Source organism: Camelus dromedarius, chromosome 27 (genome assembly GCF_036321535.1).
Source record: "Camelus dromedarius isolate mCamDro1 chromosome 27, mCamDro1.pat, whole genome shotgun sequence".
NCBI classification, from domain to species: Eukaryota; Metazoa; Chordata; class Mammalia; order Artiodactyla; family Camelidae; genus Camelus; species Camelus dromedarius.
In genome coordinates, this window is record NC_087462.1 from 2,510,471 (window position 1) to 2,536,170 (window position 25,700).

The window sequence follows — 25,700 nt, forward strand, 5'->3', positions numbered from 1 at the left end:
GCCCATAAACTATGCTCCCTACTTCCCGGCCCAGGCCTCAGTCTGCTCCTTCTGGCTGAGAGCAAACGGCAGAAGAAGCCAAAAGCTCCCCTCCCAGCAGCAGCCAGTGGGCTGTGGACATCGAGTGAGGAGTAACTCCTGGGAACCCAGGCCTCACGCGGAGGGGTTCCTGGTTCTCTCGCCCTCTCTGATCTGCCTCCTTGGGTGGCCTTGGACCCTGGACCCTTCCTGACACTCCCAACACCCACTTGTCTGAGCGGGAGCAGGGCCTCGCCGGGCCTTCCGCCGGAGTTGAAGGGCGGCACTGTGTCTCCCGCTGTTTATTTTCAGATAGCTCTCTCCTTATGGTGACTAGTAATGGCTTTCCACTTATGGCTCAAAGGCTCTCCTCTTTAAAAATTTAAGTGTCAAAAAGGAATTGATTTAAAGGAGAGCGTCAGTGGCTCGTGCCCCTAGGCTGTGACAAGACAACTGTCACTAAGGGGGTCCAAGGATGACTGGAGTTTGGGAACAGTCCTGTTCCAGGAGGTTCCATGGCCAGATGAGACGCCCACTGCGTCCCTGGCCACCTGGCCTGCACCCTCCCTGTCAGTGCCCTCTGGCCTTGCCCCACACCCTCTCCCACTCTCTCAGATGCTCATCTGCCTCAGGCCCCTGGGACCCTGCCTCGGCTGGAGGACAGGCAGAGCTGGTCTCCCTTGGGTGGGGAGCAGGTGCCTGCATGGCCTGGAGGCACAGGAGGAAGGGCGCTGTGCACCCCGCAGCGGGCTGTGAGCCACCTGGCACTGTCACAGCTCCCTTGCCCACTCCCTCCCATGCCCCAAGGCCCAGCCCTTATCTGACCAGGAGATCCGGGGCTGACAGAGGTGCTGGAAATTGGCAGTGGCAACCCCTCCACAGAACAGAGGCAGACGCTGCCCTAGACTGCCGTGTATGTGGGGAGGGGGGCTTGGACAGCAGGACCCTGCCGCACCTCGGTCTGCAGAGGGGTCCTCTCGCATCAGGGGTGAGGTGATGGACACGGTGACCTGCATCCGGGGCTCCTCACAGGAAGAGATGATGATGTTGGCTTCAGGGTCGGAGGAGACCTCGTATTTGTCCTCTGTCACCATCTACAAGGTGCAAATACAACAGGAGGCCGCATTACTCCCATTGAGAGGCAGGACGTGGTCGGGTGCCAGGTCCTGTGCCTGGCATCTGGAACCTCCTAGGGACTGAAACACAGCCCCACCCTCCAGAAGTGCACACGTAGAAATGAGTATAGATGACAGACTCAGCATCAAGGTGCCTTCATATGTAAAGAACACCCACAGCTCGACAACAAGATCAGCAACTCAACAAAACTGGGAAGTGATAGTTTGCAGAAAGAAACCAAAGTGACCCTGGCCCCAGATGTGACAGAAGTCACTGTCCTCCGTGGCCACACATTTAGACTGTTTCTGAGCTCTTTCCTGAACCCTCTTTGTAAAGGAACCCTCAGGTTCCACTGCTGTCTCTTATTTCTAGAAACAAACTGGTTTGTGCCTAACGTGGAAACTCGCGTAGCAAGGATGCGATACCCAGCTGGCCTCTCACCGGGAGCTGGCGGGGCAGTTGCTCAGCGACTCTGCGCAGCAGGGTGCGGGTGGGCTTCTGGGAGCAGAGCAGGATCAGCTGCACAGTCCTGTCCCCCCGCAGGAGGAGGCCCTTCGCCAGGAGGCCGACCCGCATCACGCCTTTCAGGATCCGAGCGGAGGGGCCAGGGCAGCTGCGAAGGCAAACCCGCAAACACATAAGCAGAGGGAGCAGAGGTGGGGACAAGGGCACGAGCCCCTTGCCAGACCGCTGTGTGCCTGCACCTCCTCATCTGTCAACTGGGAGCATGGCCCTTCTCAGAGGGCACTTGATCACAGGGGACACGAGGGGACAGATCTGGGAGAAACGCTGGGAACTGCGGCTGGGAAACCGTGCTGCTCAGCAGAGCCGTGGCTGTCACCTAATAAACTGCCCTCTGGAAAAGGCCACCCACAGCCACCCGCCTGTCGCCCCGGGTCTCAGCCAGCGGGGCCACCTCGTCAGCCCTTGGCTTGTGCTCCTTCTGAGCCGTCTCCGGGGCTGCTCTGCCCCCACCCCGACTCCTCTGAGGAGGCCCGGGCCCCCCTGCCCTCACCCCCCAAGGCCGGGCGGCCCAGCCACGCCCGCCTCACTGCCATGCCCCCACCTGCACCGCACCGTCCTGGCCACTTTCTGCAGGTGAATCTCATCGCCACGTCTGTCCGGCAGCCACCCTCCCAGTGCTGTCCCTCTGCAGGTTGGGGACACCTTAGCTTCTCCCCTGGGCCCGAGGCCCCCAGCTGGGCCCCCGGCCATCTTGCCACCATCCTCTCCTTTCACTCCCTCCTGAGGCTCCAGCCCCACAGACGGCCTCCTGGGTGCTCTTGCGTGGCGGGTGTCCACGGCTGTCGCAGCACAATGTCCCTTCCTTGACTCTAGAAGTGCCATCGGCTCCTGCCACTCCCTCATCACCATCTTATTTTCTCTGTGACTCTTCTCAGGACAGGAGATGACCTTATTTTGTAATGTGTTTGTGTGTTTCTCCTCTGACTGGAGCCTGTGATGAGGGGACCTGGTCACACCCACAGGGCAGGGGAGACTGGGAGGCAGCCGGCCAAGCCCAGGCCTAGGATGCCCACAGGACAAGGACCAGAATCTTCAAGGGAAGAGGAAGCAGAGAGGGCCGGGGGCAGGGCGCCTGCAGGCAAGCAGACCTACAGGCTGTCGATCTTTGTATCCTGACTCACACAAACTGCAGAACAAAATGAAAACTCCAAACAGAAAACCCGCATTACAGTGTCCGTGGGGCAGCTGCAAGTCTCAGCACTGACTAGGTGTCTGACGGAGCTGAAGAACTATTGTTGATTATTTTCAAGTGTGACAGTGGCATTGCGCTTTTGTTAAATGGAAAGGAGCTGTCGTTTAGAGACCATTCCAGCTGTGGGCTGATGCCTGATACTGGGTCCCACAGGTTTTCTTTAGGGCTGTGGGTGGAGGGGAGGGTACAGAGAGCAGGTGAGTCATTCGGGTTTAGGGATGGTCACTTGGGGCTTGTCACCTTGTGGGTGTGTTAGAGAATTTCCACAATAAAAGTAAAAAAAAATCCTCAAACACTAACACAAGCTTTGCAACAGCTTGGTAAACAACGGAGCAGCCACTGGGCGGTTTATCGTGTTCCTATTAAAAAACACATTTCCGTAGTGAACAAGACCAAAAGAATAGTGAAAACCCCAAACCACACCTCTGTGTTTTTGAACAATGTCTCGGGCGAAGCATGTAACCTGCCATCAATGTCATGTGAAGGCTTTAAAAAAGTGCAGTCAGTTCTGCTTTCAAGCTGGGTTTGGGGGGAAGCGTGGGGCTGGGGAAAGCACAGGCCCCTCTGCCGGCAGCAGGCTCCTGCCCTCACTGCGCGGGCACACGCGTCCGCACAGCGGGGGAGGCCCAGGCAGGGCTTGGGGTCCCCGAGGTGCCCACGTGGACGCCCGGCGCTGACACGTGAGAGGCTGCGTGATGTCGGTGCTGGGAAGCCTCGGGGGGAAAGGGGCTTGGGTCCTCTGCATATTATGTCTGCTTCGCGTCCATACTTCTTTCAAAATAAGGTCAAACAACTATCAAAACAAAACACGAGCACGAGCACGGGGAGGAAACGGGAGGGAAACCACCAAGGCTGAGTGAGGGGTGTCTCTTCCTCCAGAAGAAGCTGTGCGGAGCCGGGGAGGCTCCTGCGTTCAGCTGGTGACCCTGAGTAGCTCTCGTGCTCTTGTCGGGGAGCAAACACTGTGGCAAAAAGAAGGTACCGACTGGAATGGGCCAGACACAAAGGCCAGGTGCTGCGAGTCCACCGACGTGAACCGCCCGGAGCAGGCCGAGCCACGGAGCGAGGGAGCGGAAGGGTGGGTGCGGGGGGCCGGGCCGGGGCCGGGGAGCTTCACGGGACGCATTTCTGCTTCCGGTGATGAAAAAGTTCTGGAAGTGGACAGCGGTGAAGGTTGCACAACCCTGTGAATGGACTTAGTGCTGTAGTATTAAACACATCGAAATTGGTTGCGATGGCAAATTTCATGTTATGAGCATTTTACCACCAAAAAAATCAAACCCTTAAAAAAGAAAAAGAGGCCACCTAGACAGAAGGGACTCGGAAAAGCTAACTAACTCCCTCTCTGATTCTTTAAACCGTGTGACGACTCACGCCCGGCACTGGGACCTGCCCGGCTCCCGGCAGTCGCGGCAGCCGTAAAGATCCACGCGGAGGCTCGGCGGCTCTGGGAGGCGGAGGCCGGTCAGGACCGCTTCTCTCCGTGTTGCAGGTGAGGAGACAGAGGTGGCTGATCCTCTGTCAACTACATTTCTAGATGCGCCTTCGACAGGAAAAGTAACTTCTGGTGTCAGGACAAGAGCTCTCACCAGCTGCGACTGGACTCCCTTTGAGCCTTGGGGCTGCAGTTCCGAGCCTCCCTCGGGGAGTTTTCTGCCCAGGGACCCAGAAGGCACGAAGCCACCCGCCTCTGCCCTCCTGGCAGCCACTTCTTGTCTGGACCCAAGCCCTGCCTGGGGGTGAGCAGCCCTGGCTGCCCATAAGTCACCGGGGGCTCTGGACAGGAGGGCAACGTCCATTACCTGTGCTCCCCACCCTGCAGCTCTGGGCCCGCGGAGTCCTCCTGGGCCAGCGTGTCGGACACCAGCTTGAGGGCGCGCTCCGAGTGGGAGACGGCCTTCTGCGCTGCCAGGAGCTCCCCCTCTGAGGGGTAGATGGCGGCGTGCTTGCACATGACGTGCCGGTCGTCACTGGATTCCGGCCGCCTTGTGGGCTGTGGGGAGAGGTCAGGGTGGGCTGAGAGGTCCTGGGGACCCGGAGGGTGGGGACAGGACAGGCGTCAGCCTGCAGAGGTGTGGGGGCCCCCCAGAGCCAGGCTGGCTCTGGGGCTGCCGGGCAGGCAGCAGCTGGTGAGCCGGGCAGGGGAGTGACAGGTCCCACAGGGGAGGTGAACCAGCAGGGACCCGCAGGCCCCCCATGGGTGCCGGGAGGTCAGGCTGAGTGGGTGGCCAGTTGGCTCCGCAGGTGACATTCTCACATTTCTCAGCCAGAGGCTCCCAAGGCAGCTGGCGGGCCCCGCCCCTCAGCAGGGTGCAACCCGCGGTTCCCATCCCATCCTTCCCGGCCCACCTGGACTGACACTCAAAGGTCCCAAGGGATGTGACCACCGGGGCCGCAGGAAGCGTAAGGGGCTGCTGTGGCTGGAGGTGGAGCTGGGGCTGGGGCTCCTGTATGTGGCCCTCAGGCCCCTCCATCTCCCACCCGTGAGCATCCCTTGGGGTCTTGGTACAAAGACCTGCTCCTCATTCCTGGAGGATTCAGATCCTTCTAGTGAGGGTCAGTGGCTCTGTGACAGGAGGCCTTCAGGCACCAAGACAAGACCACCACCCACCAGAGGCTTGGCTGCGGGCGTGCCCGGCCTGCTCCTGAGGAGAAGCAGGTGCTGAGGGGGTGGCGAGCGAGCGGAGTGCGCATCCTGGACCTGTGGCTCCTCTTCCAGCCGCCTCTTGCACAAGTCGTAGCGCCTGCCGGGACGAGAGGGACGAGGAGCCGTGGCAGCCGCAGGACCCCTGGGCCTGTCACGTGGGAGACGCGCAGCCTCCCGCGCGGCCCCGGCTGAGCGAGGCCCGCGGGCCGGGGAGGCCGCACCTCATCTCGCTGTGCCAGCGCCGCAGCTCCCCCAGCCGCCGCTTGGTCAGCTGCCGCTGCTTCCTCAGCCTCTCCTCCAGGAGCTTCCGGACCCTGGCGCTGGGCTTGTCGGCAATGGGGAGATCAGGGTCCACTTTTTTCTGGAAAGATCAGGGACCTTCATTCAGACGAGAATGCTGGGTGAGCCTTGGGGCCTGGGGAGCCCCCACCACCAACACCCTCTTGCAGGGTTTAGACAGTGGAGAGCTCCAGTCCCCAGAGTCTCAACACTCTTTGTCCCCAAAGGCCATGGCGGGAAAGGGGGCCACCTCGGGGAACAAAATGACAACTGACTCGCAGAGCCACAGGTGTGACGTCCACCCACAGTACACCCAGCTGTCCACGTGTCTGACAGAGGAGCAGAGGAAGAAGACGCGGGGATAGCGCAAAGCGACCGCCATCAGTGATCGCGGGTGTTCACCGAGGATTCACTGGAAATGCTCATCCCCAACAGAGGAATTCAGGGAAGTACAACAGAGTGGAATCCGGCAAGGCATATTCTAAACAGCATCGCTAATTCACTCATTGGGCTTCTTTCTTTTAGCACTTAATTTCATCACTCAGAGAGTATAGTGTTGTCTAAGGATTATCTACTGGTGGAAACAACACAAGTGTCCTTTGGTGGGTGAAACAGATACACACCACATGTCCCTCCACACATGGGAGCATCGCTCAGCCGTGACCAGGAGAGCAGCCCTGACACCCGCTGTCACGTGGACGGACCCTGAGAGCACGGTGCTCAGTGAGAGAAGCAGACACAGAGGGACACACAGTGTGTGATCCGTGGATGTGGGGCGTCCAGAACAGGCCAGTCCACAGACACAGGGACAGGGTTCCTGGTTGTCAGGGGCTGGGGGAGGGGAAGGGAGTGACTACTAAAGAGGATGGCGTTTGTTTTTGGGGTGATAGAATGCACACTCTGATGAATGTAGTAGAAGCCACTTTAGATGGTGAATTGTGTGGCGTGTGAATAACATCTCAACAAGGCCGCTGAGAGCAGGAAGTGCCCAGAGGCCTTGTTTATCCCAAGGAGAGTGCGGTGTGTGCTGTGCACACGAGTGCTTGAGGCCCAACAGGCACGTGAGTGTAAACGCACACCTGTGGACACGTGTCCTCCAGCAAACCCGCGGGGGGGGGGGGGGAGGCCTCATGAGGGCCCCTCTGTGAGCCCGTGGTGCTGAAAGGCCCAGGGGCTCAGACTCCCAGAGGCAAAAGGTGTGTCTTGAGACGTGAGCCAAGGAAAGCGCAGACACCCCAAGCCCACCTTGTACTGCAGCCGGTGCCGCCGCCCCCTCACGTGCATGTCCCTGGCGTTGGCGTCATTGAAGCTGCACTCGCACAGTTTGCAGTGGAACCGGATCACTCTGCCTTCCTCGTTGCACACCTGGGACACAGGGCTCGGCTGAGTGCTGCCCGAGCCCCCCACCTGGCGGGTCTGGGCCCACCGGGGGGCCTCCTTCCCCTGAGGGCCTTGCAGGCCTCGTGCTGGCTTCCTGTCTGCTTTAGGCACTCAGAGGAGCTGCACTTCACCAGCGGGCCCTCCCAGGCCCAGGTACCCCGCGGCCACCACTGCCCGGCCCGGCCCTGCAGCCCTGCCCTGCCGAGCTCCCTCTTCCCGTCCTGATCTCGGTTTCCTGCGGCTTCTCTGCACTTTATCCCCTTGACTATCAGATGGCGGGGTCTCCGGCAGCAGGAAGACTGCCTGATGTGGTGACTTTGCAGGGGACAAAAACAGAAGGTGCTGAGTCAGTTGAACAAGAGCACAAATGTGGGGGCAGAAGAAATGCCCACACGCACGTCCCTGGAGGCGCGGGACGGGCTGCGACCCTGAGCTCCACAAGGCAACAGGCATCCGGGAGGCGCTGTGTGGGGCACACGCTGGCTCCTGTGCCTGAGGATGGCGTGTCTGTGGGGTACCCAGGGCATGGATCCCTCCTTCCCGCAGGACAAGGGGCCGCCCCATGGCCGGAGATGCCTCTGCCTGCCTTGAACCTTTCTTCTAAGACCTGAAGCCCAGCGCCAGGCCTTACAGTGAGACCCCTGCGGTGTTTTGGCTCACTGAGGTCTGCCTGGGGCAGGGTACAAATCTCAGGGGAACAACTGGGACAGGGCTTCGAGGCCTGACCCCCACCAGGCCCTTGTCCACCAGAGCCGGGGTGGAGCTGGGAGAGCTGGTGGAGTGACACACATTGTCTCCAGCAGAGTTACCTCCTCCACGTAGCCTGGGCCCACCGGCTGTGCACCACTGCAGCTTCCAGAAGCTTCTGCAGGGCCCCCGCAGGCAGGCGGTTCTCTGGGCCGCTCTGATCTGGGGTGTGCCAGCTTCCCCTCCAGGGGTCTGCGGTCTGCTGCCTGCAGCGCAGGAGGCCCTGGAAGGGAGGACAGTGTTACTGATAACTCGCCCCAGCCAAAAACCACAGCTGGCTCCCGGTCCACCAGCATGAGGGTAGGGCGCAACACCACCAGGTCTCCCGCTGCCCCCTCACCCCCTCGTGACATCAGCCAGCGGGCTCCATGGCCCTGTGAGACCCTTTCCCACCAGCCTGGGTCACGACAGGGAGAGCGAGGCCCTCACGGCCCTCGGGGCCAAGGTGGATGTGGCCACAGGAAGGCTGGGGTGGCAGGCCCTTCGCTGAGGACCCCCTAACAGTGCACAGTCTGCAGCCCTTATTAACCGACCGTGGAACCCCAGGTGGGCCAGGGTCATGTTCAACCTAGCCCCATTAGGCAAGTTCACTGAGCCTTGGCAGGGAGACATTTCTTTGTCACCAAAACTGCTTTATGATTTGATCTTAAACATCATGTTCTGTTCAAAACGCAGTACTGCCGAGGCTCAGAATAAAATAAGTCTCCCCCTCTCCCCTGCAAAGTGGCAGAGAGCAGAGACTGGCCCACAGACTTGCATTCCAATCCCACTTCCGCTGCTCACCGGGGCCTCGGGGCCAGCTGCTTCACCTCACCTCTCCCCGGGTCTCCATCTATCAAGGGACTAACGACAAATCTAAGGAGCCGCAAAGAGTAAGTCGGGCACCACACGTGAAGCCATGGGTGAAGCGGGCGCCTGACTTATAAGCCGCATAACCCACTCAGCACACGTCCCTCGGCAGCCATGACGCCCCTGTGGTCACAGCAGAGGCGTGTGACTCACACCAGAGAAGGCAGGGCTAGGGAAGGGGCTGCGAGGAGCCTGCCTTAATTCCCCGGTGCCCACGTGACTCATCAGAGCACGGGGTGTGAGGGGGCTGCTTCCAGCATGTGGGGTTCTCCATGCCTGGGGCAGGACTTCTGGAGCATGGCCAGCACCCCGGCTCCATCCCAAGCTTCAGGAGAAGAAATGGAAGCTGCTGTTCCACTGGTTCTGCCAAGGCTTCCCGGCGCGGACAGGGCAGCGGGGTGCACCCTGCCACGCGGGGATCTGGGAGAGAACAGTGTTCCGCCCACCGTCCCCGCCCGCATTCACGGGTCGTGCCTCCCAGAACTGACGACCATACACACAGTCACTGGACAATCCCGTCTCTGAAGCTCAAACTGGCTGAGTGGAGGGGGAGGAGGGGACGGACTGTGAAGCAGAGACACATACCTTCGTGGGAGGCCTTCGAGGCCACAGTTCTCTTGGCGGGCGTTGGCTGGCTTGGGGCGCACACTCCAGGGCCAGCAGGGGCCGCGGGAGGGCTCTCGGTGGCGCATGTGGCTGGGGCCGAGCTGGCGCTCCCTGGCGCCGGTGCTGTGGTGGGAATGGGCTTCCCCAATTTGGTGTGCAGCTTGAAGACCTGGAACAGACCAGGCCCTCGTCAGGGCCCCTTCAGGCCCGACCAGCCTTCCCCCAGGGCGGGAAGTGCACCTGGCTGGGTGCAGGGGAGCTGGCAGCCTGTGGAAGCGCGGGCAGCGGTCCCATCCCAGCCCCCTGGACCCTCCCCCGTCCCCAGCTCCCACTTAAGTCCCTTTGCTCTCTGGGGTGTCGATCCCGGGAGGGCCCTCCTGAGCTGTCTCCTGCTTCTAGGCCATTAGTCACCCGCGTGACGGACCTGTAGAGCTTGGACACTTCTGCTGGCTTACGGGGACCCCCTTCCTCCGAACTCCACCGACTGGGGCTGAAAAGCAGGGCTTTTTCAAGCACCCAAGTACCAGCCTAGTAGCAGCCCCAGGGAGAGCTGAAGCACGTGCAGATGAATGCGTGGACAGGGGCGGCCTGCTAAGATGTGCCCGTGTACACATCCGCAGCTGGTGTCCACATTCTATACACATGGACACATCCACGTTCTATGGGAACGCATACACACGCCCATGTCCACAGATTCACCTAGGATACGGTCACTACCCCCTCGGCATGCCCCCTCCCCGCCCCCGCCAAAGGCACTTCACTGCAAAAGCTCCTGGCTGGAAAGGACTGTTCCCCTGCCCTCAGAGTCTGCACCGATGGCACCAAAGACCATCTCAGACACGTTCTCAGGCTCAAAGTCTCTGACACTCACGGCTCAAACCTGCATCCTGACCCCAGAACAAGTGCTGGCCTGGGAGCCCTGACACCTGTAGCCCACCTGGCCTGGGTGCCACCTCTCCCACCTGCACCCCTGCTACCGCCAGGCCAGTGTGTCCCCTTCTCCACGCCTCACTGCTCCTTCTTGGTGGGGTGTGTGGGTTCGCTCCGACATTCAAGAGCCTGTCCTCGCTGGGCCAGCGAAGGAGGCCTTGATGAGTTGGGGGAGAAGGCAGGTCCCCAGGTGGGTGCTCAGGGAGGCCCAGCCTGCAGCGGGGGCTGAAGGGGGACAGGGTGGGCTGGGGCAGCTGGATGAGGTTCTGTGGACGGGGCAGAGTGCAGTGGCCACGGAACAGGGGCCTTCCTAATCCTCTCGCTCTTAACTGCTCGGCTCAGCAGGAAGCAGGCACCCCATTCCTCCTGTCTTCAACACACACCCTTAAGGTAAGCATCACCTTGCAGGTTCACAACAGCATCTGGGGGAGGTTCGCTGCTTTCCAAAAAGCACCACTGGACCACAGGAAGAGCACACGGGGAGGGCCCTCCCTCCTCTCAGGTGGGAGGGCCCATTCATTTCCCCATAACACGACATACTACAGGCATTTTTAAGACCACAGGAGAATGTAGGTATTAAAATAGTAATAAATATAAAAACACTGAAATTAAATAATTTAATATTAATTAAAACTTGGATATTAAAATATTATAACTTACTAATTTATTTTTAAAAAAAATAAAGACCCCCCCAAATGGAATACACCATTTCATCTTATCAACAGGCAGACTCTGGTTCATATAAACATACAGACACACGCGAGGCCAAGAACAGGTCCCTCTGGGGTCTGGGCACGAGCTGCCCTGCTGTCTGCTTCTGTTCAGGACCAGGTATGACTTTTATAACTGTAAGAAGGGGTTTGGCTTCTGAGGAAGGAGCACATACGGGCCCGCAGGGAAAGCTCCCTCTCGTGGGTGGCTGTCCCCCAAGGTCATCGGATGCCCCGCGCAGGGCTCCTACCTTCTGGTGCTTGGCCCCCCGCATGTGGGCGGCATAGGCCTCCGCTCCGGTGCAGGACACGGCACACAGGTCGCAGTGCAGCTGCGCCTGCACCCCTCGCGGGCTGCCGTTGGGCTGGACGCCCATCTTCTGAGCCGCCTCTTTCTTTTTGTGCTTCTGCCCTTCTAGGTGCTCACGGTAGGTCTGCCGGCAGAGAGCGAGGGCAGCCTGAGGGGTGTGTGTGCCTACTGGGCACCGTGCCATCCCCACAATTCTCGGGGGCCTGACGTCCCCACCCCTCCATTCGCAGGCCTCCAAGAGTTCTGTGTGCCGCCGCTTAGAGCCCAGTCAACAGAAGACTCAAAAACTCAGGCTAAAGACATAGGTTTCTTTGTCTTTTTTTTTCTTTTGGTTCTAAAACTCAATGTGTTTCTTAAGTAAGCATCTTCAGAGGATCACATATTTAGTTTGGGGGGCTGCTTAAAAGAATATTCCGGCTTTTCAGAATCTGACCTCAGAAAGCAAGCAAGGACGCGTGCTATGGAAGGATGCGGCGCCCACGTCCCTGCTAGAGCACCACGAAGAAGCCCGCGAGGGGCCGCCGCCCGGGCCCGGCTTCCCGCCTGCTGCGCCCGAGAGGCCTGGCGCCTCTGGCAAATGACTGAGCCCTCGCATGGCGTCCCAGACTCGTTCTCTTGGAACTCTTACAGCGGGGCAAAGTGGGCTGCTGCCCCAGCACCCTCTAGCACGCCAAGAGTCAACGTCCCACAGCACAGAGACAACTCTGGAAAACATACAAGGACCTGGTGACGTTAGCTGGTTCTGGGGCGGGAAAGATGCAGGGGCAGGAGTGGGAGGGGTGCTCTCGGAACATAGGAATCTGTTTCTATCTAAGCCATAGAACACACACACACACACACACACACACACACACACACACACACTCACACACATCATGGTAAAGCCTGTGGACACAGACGAGTCTGGAAGGATATATGCCAAGACGCCAACAGTAAGCTCCTCGCCGCCTTGTGCACATGCGGTACTAGTTAAGCACGGGGCGACGACAGCTGGGTCTGACCTCTGTCCCCATCACCACAACAGGTCTGAGCTCTGAAGCTTACTGACCCTCTCGGGGCACAGCCTTCACCCCCACGCGGAGGTGGTAAGGACGGGTTAGAAGGATGAGACTACCTGCAGAAACACTTCGCAGAGTCTGAACTCACAGAAAGAGCAAATGTTCGCCATTTATGTCATCCTGCTGCCAGACTCGCCACCATAAACCCAGATCAGATGTGGAATGAGAGAAAACCCGGAGCAGTGTTAGAAAGAGGCCCACCTGGTGCCCCGCGGTCCCTAAAGCTGGAGGCCACCCTCATGGCCCTCCACTTGCTGGCACTAAGACCACTCAGCCAGCCATGCCGTCCTCGACTCAGAGACTGGCCTTCAGAGAGGAGGCAGAAGTGCTCCCCGGCCGTAGGGAGGCCACACCGACCAGGTCCTCCCAGATGCTGAGGGAGGCCATATGTGGCTGCTTCCACGTTAACCGTGTCTGAGGCAGCGTTGGGTTGGGGGCAGGAGAGGCGAGTGGAAAGGGCGGCACGGGGACCCTGCGGTGCTGGGAAGGACAGGAGCTGATGCTATGCAGGCAAACTCGGTCCCAAGGGGAGACGGAGGCTCAGAGAGGCCGAGACACCTGCCCGGGTGATGGCCACGCACCTATGCTCCGTCCCACCCCACGTCCGCAGGGAGTGTCACACACTCAACACGATGCCACAAGGAGTCCAGAATCACAGGAGCAGACCTTGTGTTTGACCTGTGAGAGGAACCAAGAATCCCCACGACACAGGATAAAAATCACACGAGAAAGAAAGAAAGAGGGGAATAGGGAAAACCAACCTCTTGCCAAGAGTGAGTGTCATGTAGCGGAAGCAAGCACCCGGAGGGGCTCTGGCGGGCACTCTGAGAAGGGCCAGCGGCCGGGGGTCTGGGCTGGTGCTGGACGCCGCGGCCCAGCCCTGAGCGCGGGCTGCCTGGCCCTCGTCCCCCAGCTGGAGAGGTCAGGGCTGGGTGAGGGGTTGGGGCTCCCACACAGCTATCTCTGTAGCTGCGATGTGGAGTCTGCTCGTGCCTCCATGGCACCAGCTTTCTCTCAGAGTATTAAAGACAAGACAAAATCCACATGTGGTGTTTTGTGGTCTTCGCAGGGAGTGAGCTGGGAAGGTCCTTTGCTGACAGCAGCACACGCACATGCACAAGATGCTCTTACCCGCCTGCAGCCCTGCCTACACCGCCCTGCGTTGTGACTAGCCTCGGGGAGGGGCACAGACCACGCCCCAGGGCTGCCAAGCACCTCAGGGTACAAGGCCTTGCTTCTGCGGCCAACAGTCAGCTCTGTGCCTGCTCCTATGTCTTCCACAAGAACACCAAACACCCTTAAGGTAATCCTGATGTGCACCTGGCATCGCAAGTTTACTAACAGGCCTCTTTTGGGCTGGCAACGACCCTGACCTCTGGCCGGCCACAGGGGACAAGGGAGGGCTCTCCTAGCCGTGGGGGCAGGGAGATTCAGGGCCTGCCCAGCAAGGGGTGGGGGGCTGACCTGGGGACCAGCACAGCTGATCTTGCAGATGTCACAGTAGTGAAGTGGGGGCTGCTTGGGACCACCCCTGGGTTTCAGCAGCCTAGTGGGAACTGATAGACTTTCGGCGAAGCTGTCGGCAGAACCAGCACTGGGACTGCTTCCTGAGCCACCCCATGGGGACAAGTCCACAGGCTTTGGGAGTAGGGGGTGCTGCTCGGGGGGTGGCGGCGGCGGTGGTGGTGGTGGCGGCGGCGGCGGCGGCTGGGGGGGCCCCAGGGCAGGCAGGGGCTGCATCTGGGAGGGGAACGGTGGAGGGTAGTAAGGACTGGCTGCTGAGAACGAGGACACATTGTAGCTCAGGTAGCTTGGTCCTAAGAAACAGAGAGAAAAATGAGAGGGAGAGATGGGTTGGTTTCAAGGGCCTCGTTTATCTTGGCAGCAAATAGAGGCACAGCCTGGGCCTGCATGCGCGCGGGGGCAGCCTGCTGTCTCACCAGTGTACAGGGCGGAGGCCGGGCTGAATGAGGGCGAGGACAGGCTGTAGGAAGGCAGGGTGGAGACAGAGGCAGCCTCAGGCTGAGCGCTGCTCGCCGGGGGGCAGGTGTAGCCGAAGGCTGCGGTGCTGGCTGGCTGCCCGGCCTCAGCGGAGGGTGCCTGCGGCAGGGGCTGCACTTGGCCGTACCCACCACCACCACAGGCTCCTTGGGTTCCTGGAGAGCAAGCACAGCCTCTGCAGAGCCGGCCCTGTGGCCCCGGGCCCAGGCAGCAGAGAGCCAGAGCCACACTCCCTGGGACCAGGACCGCCAGCTGCTGGGAGCCTGCCCGGCCTGGTACGCGTGGCCGCGAAGCCTGGGTGTCTGAGCCACAGCTGGAGGCTGGAGCCCTGGGCTCTTCCATCTCTAAAATCCAAGTCCTCAGCAGAACCTGCTTCCTTCCATCCTGGGAAGGTTTCCTTAGAAAAAACTTCCAGCCTGCCTCAGTCTCCCCTTCTCTCTCTCACACACAGGCCCGCTGACTAGTGGAGACTTCAGGCCGGCGATCTGACGGGACAGCCCCGAGACCCACACTATTTCTGCAACTCCTGTGAATATGGAGTGTCTGAAACGTGACTTGACTGTGGTTCCTCCCGTGTAAGCGAAGCCCCCTGCTCCCGCCCCACCCCTGCAGAGACCCACCTGGAGGGCAGAGCGTGGCGGTGGCAGGGAGCGGAGGCTGGCCAGCAGCAGGTGGCGGGTACTGTTTGTTCTCATAGCCACTGGCATCTGTTGATGGTCCATAGCTGTAGCTGTCCTGAGAGAGCGTTTCCGTGGGGGACACAGAGCAGAGAGAAGGGCGCTCAGGATGGGGTGAGGCACCCTCGCTCGCTACCCCCAATCCCCGTGTGGCCCACATCCACCTGATTCCCAAGCTCCTGCTCTGCACCAGCCCTGTTTCAGGACCTGGGGATGCAGTGACCATGGAGGTGGATGTGGCCAGCTCTCATGGAAGTGACCGCAGCATCTGGGAGCAAAAGTGCTCGAGGAACGTCCAACAGGACAAGGGCCGCTGGTGACGGCTCGGAGGAGGAGGAGTGACAAGGAGACAGGCGTGCGGAGACTCGGGGACAGGGCTCCTGGCAGATGTCGGCAGGGTTCAGAAGCCCCGGTGGGAATCAGATGGGGGGCTTGCAGGAGACCCAGAAGGTGGTAGGAGCAGGGGACTGCTGAGCACAGCAGCAACCATCAGGAAAGGAGCTGGGAGGGCAGGTGGGGCCAGGGGTGTGGGAAGGGTCCGGGGCAGCAGGGAGCATGGCTGGATTTTGGTTCACAGCGGGGTCGAGCTGTTGGGTGGACTACATGGAAGTGAGGATGGAAGCACAGAGGCCAGGAGAAGGCCCTGGGCGCAGGGTCGGAGCTGGGTCTGGAGAAGTTCTGGAGGCCCTGGGGAAGCAAAGGGGAGGGAGGGGGCAGAGCCAAATGGCTGCGTGCTTGGCTGACCAGCAGCCTGTGGTACCATTTGCTGACCCAATCAGCAACAAGCTGCCTCAGGGGGGTTGGACCAGTGTGGGACGCCTTGGCGATTCCCAGTGGAAACCCAGCAGCCGGATCTGTGGGCCCGGAGCCCAGAGTCAGGACGGCGGCACTGTCAGCAGTGACACGGACAAGTCTGACCCCCGTCACCTCCACCAGCACGGGTCCCAGACTATCTGCCTCCACACAAGCTTGTCCAATTTTCAAGGGAGGACCAGTGCCAGGCAGAGAAAGTCCGGGCTGATACCTGGTAGGAGGGAGCTGTGGAGGGTGCCGGTGCAGGCTCCTGGGGCTGGCTGCTGTAACCGAGGTCCTGGCCGGAGTAGGGCTGGTACCCACTGTAACCCGTCGGAGTGACGGGCCTGGATGGCTGGGTGGCCTCAGGAAACGTCGGGGTCAGAGCAGGGCCCAGGCCAGGAGCAGACGGTGTGGCGAAGCTGGCTCCAGCAGCCAGGAGGGGAAAAGCCGTTGGAGGCTGGGCGCTAAAACCACAGATCAACACAGAACCCCGGCAGCATTAGATCCCGTCCTCCGAGAACCTGCGTCGGGCATGTGAATGCCACCTGACCCTGGACTCCAGCTGCTTGGATGCCGCCAGCCACACGGCACTGCCTGTAACACTAACACTGGCCTTTCTGTGAGCACAGGTGCCAATGGAAGCGCTTTTCACAAGTTAACACAATCCTGTAGCGACTCTGAGGCCGAGGCCATCCTTGTCTCCGTTTTCACAGTTGAGGAAAATCATGGAAGGTCGGTTGACATTACACTGAAAACTCTTTACCTCCGAGAACCAGCTCTTACTGGCGGTTTGCCCTGGGAAGCCCAGAGCTGAGGCCTTTCGTCAGCCTCACCTCATTCCCAGCTTCCTGCCCTCAGAGAAGGTGCCGCTGGCTGGCTGGCTGGCCGGCCGTCTGTTGGTCTGTCCCCACTGTCTGGATGAGGATACTCTCTGAGGACAGGTGACCTCAGTCAAGTGCTTGATTCAGACCCAGATCTTTCTGATGCCTGTGCTCCTTGCTCTGCTAAATATCTATCACCCAGTAGAGAGTCCTCAAATTCAAAAGCCCATTTGTTGGGGAAGAGTATCAGCAAAAATTTTAACCCAACACCAATAAGGATCATATAAGAAAGTTCCCACACCCTCCTACACTGTTGGTGGGAATGTAAACTGGTGCACCTCCATGGAGAACAGTACACAGGATCCTTAAAAAAACTAAAAACAGAGGTACCATACGGTCCAGCAAGCCAGCCCATATCCAGAAAAGATAAAAACTCGAATTCAAAAAGATACATGCACCCCAGTGTTCATAGTAGCACCATTTTCAATAGCCAAGATATGGAAGAAACCTAAGTGTCCACCAACAAACAAATGGATTAAGATGTGTATATACACAATGGACTATTACTCAGCCATAAAAAAAGAATGAAATCTTGCCATTTGCAGCAACGTGGAGGGACCAAGAGAAGATTATACTAAGTGAAGTAAGTCAGAGAAAGACAAATATTATATGCTATCACTTATATGTAGAATCTAAAAATAATACAAATGAAATTATTTACAAAACAAACAGACTCACAGACATAGAAAACAAACGTATGGTCATCAAAGTGGAAGGGTGCGGGAGGGATAAATTAGGAGTATGGGATTAGCAGATACACACTACTGTATATAAAACAGCACCGATATAGAACACTCAGATCACCGCAGGAAGGCCTACAGGGCAGCGCTGCGTTAGAAGTCACCGCGCATCACACACACACACACACACACACACACACACACACACACACACACACACTCTTTCATCTATTAAGCGCACGAGTGCCTCCATCCCCGTTAACTTTGTGACTAAGACTGTTCAGGCCCTGGAGAGACCCTTCTACCCATCTCTTGCTCTATGATGTGGAAGCAAAATGTGGTATCCATACACACTGGGAGTATATTCAACCTTAAAAAGGAAGGAAATTCTGACACCTGCTGTAACATGGATAGACCTTGAGGTGAAATAATGCAGACACGAAAGGACAGATACTGTCTGATTTCACTTGTAGGAGGTCCCTAGAGGAGTCAAATCCATAGAAACAGGAAGCAGACGGTGGGGCCGGGGCTGGGGGAGGGGACGGGGAGTGAGTGTTTCATGGCGACAGAGTTGCAGTTTGGGAAGATGAGAAAGCTCTGGAGATGATGCGGAGATGGTTGCACGAACGTGTGAGTGTGCGTAACGCCACCGCGCTGTGCATTTAACCATGGGTTAAACAGTAAATTTTGTTGCATATTATTTTACTACAATAAAAAGAAAAAAGCCCTTGTACCCACTAGCACTCACTCCCCATCTCTACCCATCTATTTTGCCTTTTAATGTTAATAGAAATTTCTGAATATTTTAGGAAAATAACTTTTTAGAAACATGAAAAATGACATTGATTTTTCAATGTTTCATGTTGAATTAGCATTTTTTCATGAAAGTATATTTACCTTTTGTACACTTTTTAGCTGCACCTTACAGCCGAACCCTTTAGCTCAGCCTTTCTCAATCGGGGGTCCAACAGAGAATGTAAATGTGCCCAGGCATCCAGTAGGTAATGAACTCATGGCTCCCTGAGGCACCGGGCAGGGTGCTGGCTGTGGTCCCCCACCGGGAGCCTCAGTCTCTGCAATCCCCTTCTATGTTCTGCAGTTCCAAGGCTGATCCCTGCTTGGGAAAGGGGCCATCCTGGTTTGCCAGGGCTGCTTTTGCAAAGTCCCATAGGCTTGGTGGCTCAAAAAAGAGATATTTATCCTCTCACAGTCTGGAGGCTGGACATCCAAGTTCAAGGTGTTGGCAGGGTGAGTTCCCTCTGAGGCCTCCTTCCTGGGCTTGCAGACGGCCGTCTTCTCCCCGTGTCCTCACATGGCCTCCCCTCTGTGCGTGTCTGTGTCCTGATCTCCTCTTCTTACAAGGACACCAGTCACATTGGATCAGGGCCACCTTAATACCTCATTTACCTTAATTATCTCTTTAAAGATCCTGTCTCCCACAGTCACATTCTTTAGTTAGCACTAAAATCCTAAGTCCCAATACCTAAACCCAAATACGAATTTTAGGGGGACACAAGTCAGCACATGACAGCTGCTTCAGGTCGTTACTGTAACAAACTCAAATGACATGAAAATCTTGATTACACAAACATCATTCATGCCGAAATAAAGGCACCTAAAATATATCTTACATAATCATTTATGAATTAGTATGTTTTTATTTTATTTAAGACATCCAAACATCATCAGCCCATTCAACAGAATGTCCAGACACATACAGTCAAGTTCAGTCACCTTTGATGTTTTGACAAGTGTAAACCGAGCGTCACTCTTTTTGTCCTTCTTGGTCGTTAGGAAGGTGTATCTGTTGCGGCAGGTGGGACAGAACATGCTGCATTCAGCTTTTTGCCAGCTTGGTCTATGAGGCCTGTATTTTAGCCATGGTGCGCGGGTTTCCATTTGTACTTTTGCCCCGGGCCTCTCAAACTGTAAAGGATATTCATTTGCTTGACTACATCATAGTTCATTTGCCTATTTTACTATTGGTAGATATTTATATTGTGTATCAGTTATCTATTGCAGAGTTAAAAATTAGCCCCAATGAATGTCAGTTGGTACAGCCACTATGGAAAACAGTATGAAGGTTCCTCAAAAAATTAAAAATAGAACTACCATATGATCCAGAAATTCCACTTCTGGGTATTTTTCTGAAGAAAACGAAAACACTGATTTGAAAATGCACCACCATGTTCATCACAGCATTACTTATAATAGGCAAGATACGGAGGCAGCCTAAGTGCCCATCGATACAGGAGTAAGGATGACGTGGAACACACACACACACACACACACACGAATGAACGTACACACACAACAGACATAAAAAAGAATGAAATTTTGCCATTTGTGACAACACGGACAGACCTGCCGCGTATCATGCTGAGAGAAATAAGTCAGACAGAGACAGACAGACACCACATGATCTCCCTTATATGTAGAATCTAAAAAACAAAACAAGTGAACAAAGAAAACAAAACAGAAACAGACTCATAGATACAGAGAACAAACTCGGGGCTGCCAGGAGGGAGGGGGGTGGGAGGACAAGTGAAAGAGGAGAGGGAAATTAAGAGGCACAAACTTCCGGTCATTAAGTCAGTCAGTTGTGGGGATGTAATAACACACAGCATGGAGAACACAGTCAGTAATACTGCAACAACTTTGTGTGGTGGCAGATGATAACCAGACTTAAAATGGTGATCATTCTGTAATGTATAAAAATATCAAATCACTAGGTTATACTGGTAGAATATAAGCCAATTATACTTCAGTTAAAAAATTTACTCCCAATGATGTGGCTTCAAACTATAATAAATCTTTAGCATCTTCAGTTCCTGTGGGTCAGAACCTTGGGAGTGGCATGGGTTGGCTCTGGCTCAGGGTCTTTATGAGGTCGCCAGTAAGAAGGCAGCTGGGGCGGCATCATCTGAAGGCTCCGCTGGGGTAGTGGGCTCTGCTTCCAGGACGGCTCCTTTCCATGGTTGGCAACTTGGTGCTAGTTGTTGGCTGGAGGCCTGTTTCTCCCCATGTGGGCCTTTCCCAGCGCTGTCAGAGTGTTCTGGCAACTGGCTTCTGCCAGAATGAGAGATGAGGGGGAAGGGCGGGAAGGGGAGGGGATAGGGGGAGGGGAGGGGAGGGGAGGGGAGGGGAAGCACCAAGTGGAAGCTGTCCTTGTAACGACCCAGCCTGGGCATCCCATGGCATAGCTTCTGCCATACTCTGTGTTAGAAGTGAACTCCTAAGTACACCCTCAAAGGGAGAGGCTCAGGCCCCATCTTTTGAAGGGAAGAATGAGTTTATTTATGGGAATATTGAATATGAATTCTCAGACTGAATACGGGAATATTTTTAGACCGCCGCACGCTGTTTCCATTTTCTACTGCTACATGTGTTCTGTGTACATTCCTTATACGCCTTCTGGTGCCAGCTTCCCCTCACGGCTTCTTGTCCAGCCTGGGACCCACACCACCCACTCCAAACAGGGCACACCTGAGGGGAATGGGGCAGGGATGGCTGCCTTAGATCCATCATGGTTCCCCCTGGAGCTGGGGCCACCTTCTCCGAGGCGCAGAGGCGAGGCGTGGACCCCACTCAGACTGCCCAAGGGAAACAGAAGGGAGGGCTTGGGAGGACAATAAAAGACCACGCCGCTGAAGCCCGGCAAGGGCTGCCCGCCCTGCAGGGGCAGGAGCACCGGAGTCCAAGTGCTCTCTGGCTGAGCCCTGTGGCCTCCGCTGGCAAGAGGCCGCCAGTGCTGCACAGTGGTGCTTCCCTTCTCGCCTGGCTTCCCAGCATGCTGGTGGCCTCCACCTCCAGCAGGGTCTCCCCTCCCAGTCCTGAAGCCCCAGTGCACCAGTGGTGTCAGCTGAGGGCACAGAAGCAAGGGCCTTCTGGGGTGGAAGGTGAATCTCGTCCTCTAGCTGAGGGCCCCGAGGAGGCAGAGATAACCCTCAGGCTGTCTTCACCCACTCCCACAGTGACAAAAGCTGTCTCTGCCTGGTAGGCCCCACCTAGGGAGCCAGTGAGGTGGGTGGTTGTTGAATCGGTGTGGCCCGGAGATCAAATGCTGTGTTCCATCTAGGGCAGGGTTTCTCCTTTGGGGGGTGGGGGGTGGAGTGAGGTTATTTATTTATGGGGGTACCAGGCATTGAACCCAGGACCTCATGCATGCTAAGCAGACGCTCACCACTGAGCTGTCCCTTCCCCTAGGGCAGGGTGACATTTGCGACCTGGCTGTTCTCTGTGGGGGGCCGTCCCGGGCACTGAGGGGTGTGGAGCAGCATCACCGGCCTCCACCCACTCAGTGCCAGGAGCACCTCCAGTCGAGACAACCGCAGATGTCCCCAGACACTGTCCGGTTGAGGACGCTGGTCTAGGACAAGGCAGCAGGCCTTGATGCCCAGGCCACAGATGGACAGTCACAGGCTGGTTTATGCCTGGTCCTGACCCTAATCCAGAAGGTTCACCAGGACACTGCAGGCTACCCTCTGACTCAAGATCATATCCGAGACAGCACGTCTGCGAGTGTAAACTAAGAATCAGGGCATGTGTTTGTTGTATACGACCCTGAGCGGTGATGCTCATGCGCCCCGAGGTTTGAGGATCACTGAGCTAGACCAAAGTGAGGAGCAAAAGGAGAGTCTGGCCGCAGATGGCTGGGCTTCCAAGCCATTTGGCTTTGATATAACTCAGTGGTGGGACACCTTGCCAGGCGACTCCTGGCAGGTTTGTCACGAAGGCCTACAAACCTCACAGCTGTGAGCAGGCTGGTTGGCTGCGAGGCATACAGGGTCAGGGTCGGCGACAGCTTTGAGTTCTGTACAGGAGGGTGAAAAGCCCTTGACCCCAGCAGAGGTCACCACCCCCATCTGCTCAGATGACAGGATGAAGTGCCTCTCCTGTGCAAACAGCTGAGACGCTGGGGGAGGGGTGGGGAGACCCACCACCTCGGGAAGGACGATGTGTCAAGAGCCCAGCAGGCAACAGGAGCCTCCCCCTCCAACCCAGGGCCTGAAAAGGCCTCACTGTGAAGGGTTTCTGGGACTCCAGAGAGGCGCTGAGAGAAGGGCCTGGCACACACGAGAACAGGAGAAAAGCACAGGGGCTGACAGGGAAATAGTCCCGTGTGCTGAGGGACGGAGGAGGTGAGGTGACAGGAGGCTGGATGGAGGGCCTGGGGCTCAGGGAAGCTAGGCAGAATCCAGGTTTCATCTGGTAAGCAATGGGGAGTCACTGAGGTATCTCAGGACAGATCTGTCCCGTTTTAGGACCCCAAGGTGGTGCTATGGACTGAACTGTGCCCCCTCCCCATTCACATGAGGCTCTCACCCCCAATATGGCTTTATTTGGAAACTGGGCCTTTAAAGAAGTAATTAAATGAGGCCATAAGGGTGGGGCCCTGATCCTATAGGACTGGAATCCTTACAAGATGAGAGAGACACCAGGGGTGCCCACACAGAGGGGGGACCACGTGGGGACACAGGGAGAAGGCCGTGGTCTACAGGCCAAGGAGAGGCGCCTCGGGAGAAACCAGCCCTGCCCGCACCTTGGTTGTGCACGTCCAGCTTCTGGGCCGCGAGAAACAAACGTGCTGTTTGGGCAGCCCCGTCTGCGGTGCCTTGTCACGGCAGCCCAAGCAGACGAAGACAGGTGGAGACGGCTGTGGAGAGGAGAAGCTGAGGACAAGGACCGTGAGACGACATGAAACACGCGTGGTGGAAACGGGAAGAGGACGCACGAGACGTCAAGTCACCTGCGCCAAGTCCTGCCACACCGGCTCCCAACACCCAAACAGGGTTTGCAGAGCCATCAAGCGCAGCCAATGTTTGGCGACAGTGATCAAAGCAATAGCCGTGACCCTGGAGGGAACGCTATGCCCGCCTCACCCTGAGTAACTGCTCACGACAGCGCGAGGCAGCCTGCGGTCTGGGCGGGTGACACGCTGCCTGGCTCTGGTTTAGCGAGGCAGCTCTGAGGCAGCAGAGCGCGGATGCCCTGGAGCTGGGGGAGGGGTCTCACACCCTTCTCAGGAATGGGCTCGGCCACACCCTGATCCCAGAAGGAAGGGACAAAGGGAGAAACAGAAGGGATTTAACACAGGGCTCGGCCAAGTGTGGCCACATTTGCCCACTGCTTGCTTTTGTACGGCCCCCGAGCAAAGAAGAGATTTTGCATTTTTAAGCGGTTGGAGAAAGTCAAGAGATTAATATTTCATAACAATGAAAACTACAAAATTCACATTTCAGTGTCAAAAGGTAACAGTTTTCCTGGCACACAGCCATGGCTGCTCGTTTAGGTGCTGTCCTTGGCTGTTTTCGCCCTACGGTGGCCGAGCTCTGTGGCTGCAGCCCGCTGGTGTGGACTGAATGCCTGTGTCTCCCCAAATTCTTAGGTTGAAACCCTACTCCTCAGTGTGATTGTGTTAGCAGGTGGGGCCTTTGGGAGGTAACTAGGACTAGAGGGGGCACGAGGCTGGGGTCCCTTTCTTTATGAAAAGTTTCAGAGCGCTTACTTCCTCCTCTGGTCTGCCCCGTGTGAGGACGCAGCGAGAAGTCAGCATCTGCAGCCGGACGTGGGTCCTCACCAGACACCCACCAGCCTGCAACCTTAGCTGGCATCTAGCCTCCAGGACTCTGAGGAATAGACTCCTGCTGTTTACAAGCCGCCCGGTCTGCAGTGCTTTGTCACAGCGGCCTGAATTAAGATACCTGCAAGATGGAAAATACCTACTCTCTGGCCCTGCACAGAAAAGGTCTGCTAATCCCTGGCTTAAAACAGCCCTCATTTATTTCGTTCGTGACACTCCAGGCTGGACGGGACTGCAAGCGAGGACAGCAGCAGGCAGCGCTGCTTCTGGAGGGAAACTGGCTGGCAGACACTGAGGCTCTCCTCCCTGTGGTATCTCGTCCTCCAGTGGCCAGCCTTGAGTCCCTCGTGCGGCAGGGTCCCCCAAGGTGGAGAGGACACAGGCAAAGGTTCTGGAGGTCGAGGCTTGGACCAGGCATGGACAGGACTAGCAGCTCAAACAGATGCTGTAACAGAGGATCACAGACCAGGCGGTTTATAAACAGAGTCCTCAGTCCTTGAGGCTGGGACATCTCAGATCAAGGTGCCAGCAGATCTGGCATCCAGGAGAGCCCACGTCCTGGTTCCTAGATGGCCATCTTCCTGCTGTGTCCTCACAGGGCACAAGCAGTGAAGGAGTCCCCTGGGGTCCCTTTATAAGGGCACAAACCCCATTCACGGGGACCCCACCTTGATGACCCGGTCATCTCCCCAAAGCCCCTCCTAATACCATCACACTGGGGGTTAGGCTTCAGCACGTGCATCTGGGGGAGACATCAAGTAAACCTTTGGTCTGTGGCAGTGTCTCTTCCGCTGCAGTCTTCTGGCCAAGGACGGGCACAAGGAAGCCCAGACCGGGGAAATCAATGCAATTTCTAAGTGGGAAGACTGCAAGGTCATGGTGAAAAGGGAGTGGATATAAGAAGGAATGAAATAAAGGACAGGGACGTTTTGGCAACCAATATACTACGTGGAAGTTTTAGGAGTTGAGCTAGCCAAAAAACAGCTCGTGGGAAAAACTCTGCAGGCGTGGCCCATATGGTTAACCTAGGTAACCTGGAGCAAGGGTTCTCACCTGGGGTGACCCTGCTCCCAGTAGACACTGGGTGATGTCAGGGACATTCATGGTTGTCACCTTGGGGATACTCCTGGCATCAAGCAGGTGGGAGCCAGGGACTCTGCTCAACACCCCACAGCACCCAGGACAGCCCCACAGAAAACAACCTAGCCTGGATGTCAGAGGGCTGCTGCTGAGAAACTCAGATCTACCAGGTGGGGGTGCCCAGGGCTGGGGATCAGGGATTGGGGCCTAGCGTCTGGGGGGCGGGGGAAGCAGCTGAGTCAGTAGCAGAGGCTGCCGCTCCTGCCCAGGCTCCCTGCCCCAAGTGTGAAGGGAGAGTCCCCACACCCCTTCTCTGCCTGCTTTGAAAGGTCACTGGTCACCTTGCCTTCCCTCAATTTCTAATAGCCTTTTATTGCGTCCTTTTATTAATGAGATGAAAATTGTGACTTCCTGCCCTCTCTGATTCCCGGGAAATGGCAGAGTTTGGCCTGTGCTTCACAGGCCCCAGGTTAAGAACCCCTCCTGAAATGGGGTAGCAAAAAGCATTTGTTGAGGTTATATGGCAAAGTTTCCGTGTCCTTGTGTGGCACGATGTGTTCCCTTCTCTCAGGAAATGTAACAAATCCTCTTTCAATGGCATGACCGCCCCCTGTCGTCAGTCACCTCTATAGATTA

General features: G+C 57.0%; 1 protein-coding gene across 9 annotated transcripts in view; it reads right to left on the reverse strand.

Moving 5' to 3' along the window:
• Positions 1–25,700, reverse strand: part of ZFR2 (zinc finger RNA binding protein 2) — a 39,446-nt gene that overhangs the window by 5,238 nt on the left and 8,508 nt on the right. For 8 of the 9 annotated variants that reach the window (XM_031436944.2, XM_064479743.1, XM_064479740.1 and 5 more), the window contains exons 2-14: positions 16,070–16,304; positions 14,989–15,103; positions 14,308–14,523; positions 13,832–14,184; positions 11,251–11,433; positions 9,339–9,528; positions 7,967–8,127; positions 7,023–7,142; positions 5,720–5,859; positions 5,463–5,595; positions 4,654–4,844; positions 1,576–1,747; positions 974–1,112 (exon numbers count right to left, since the gene is read on the reverse strand). In XM_031436944.2, coding sequence (XP_031292804.2) covers positions 974–1,112; positions 1,576–1,747; positions 4,654–4,844; positions 5,463–5,595; positions 5,720–5,859; positions 7,023–7,142; positions 7,967–8,127; positions 9,339–9,528; positions 11,251–11,433; positions 13,832–14,184; positions 14,308–14,523; positions 14,989–15,103; positions 16,070–16,304 — 2,348 coding nt within the window. The remainder of the gene's footprint in view (positions 1–973; positions 1,113–1,575; positions 1,748–4,653; positions 4,845–5,462; positions 5,596–5,719; positions 5,860–7,022; positions 7,143–7,966; positions 8,128–9,338; positions 9,529–11,250; positions 11,434–13,831; positions 14,185–14,307; positions 14,524–14,988; positions 15,104–16,069; positions 16,305–25,700) is intronic. The other variant, XM_064479741.1, reaches the window with a different exon arrangement.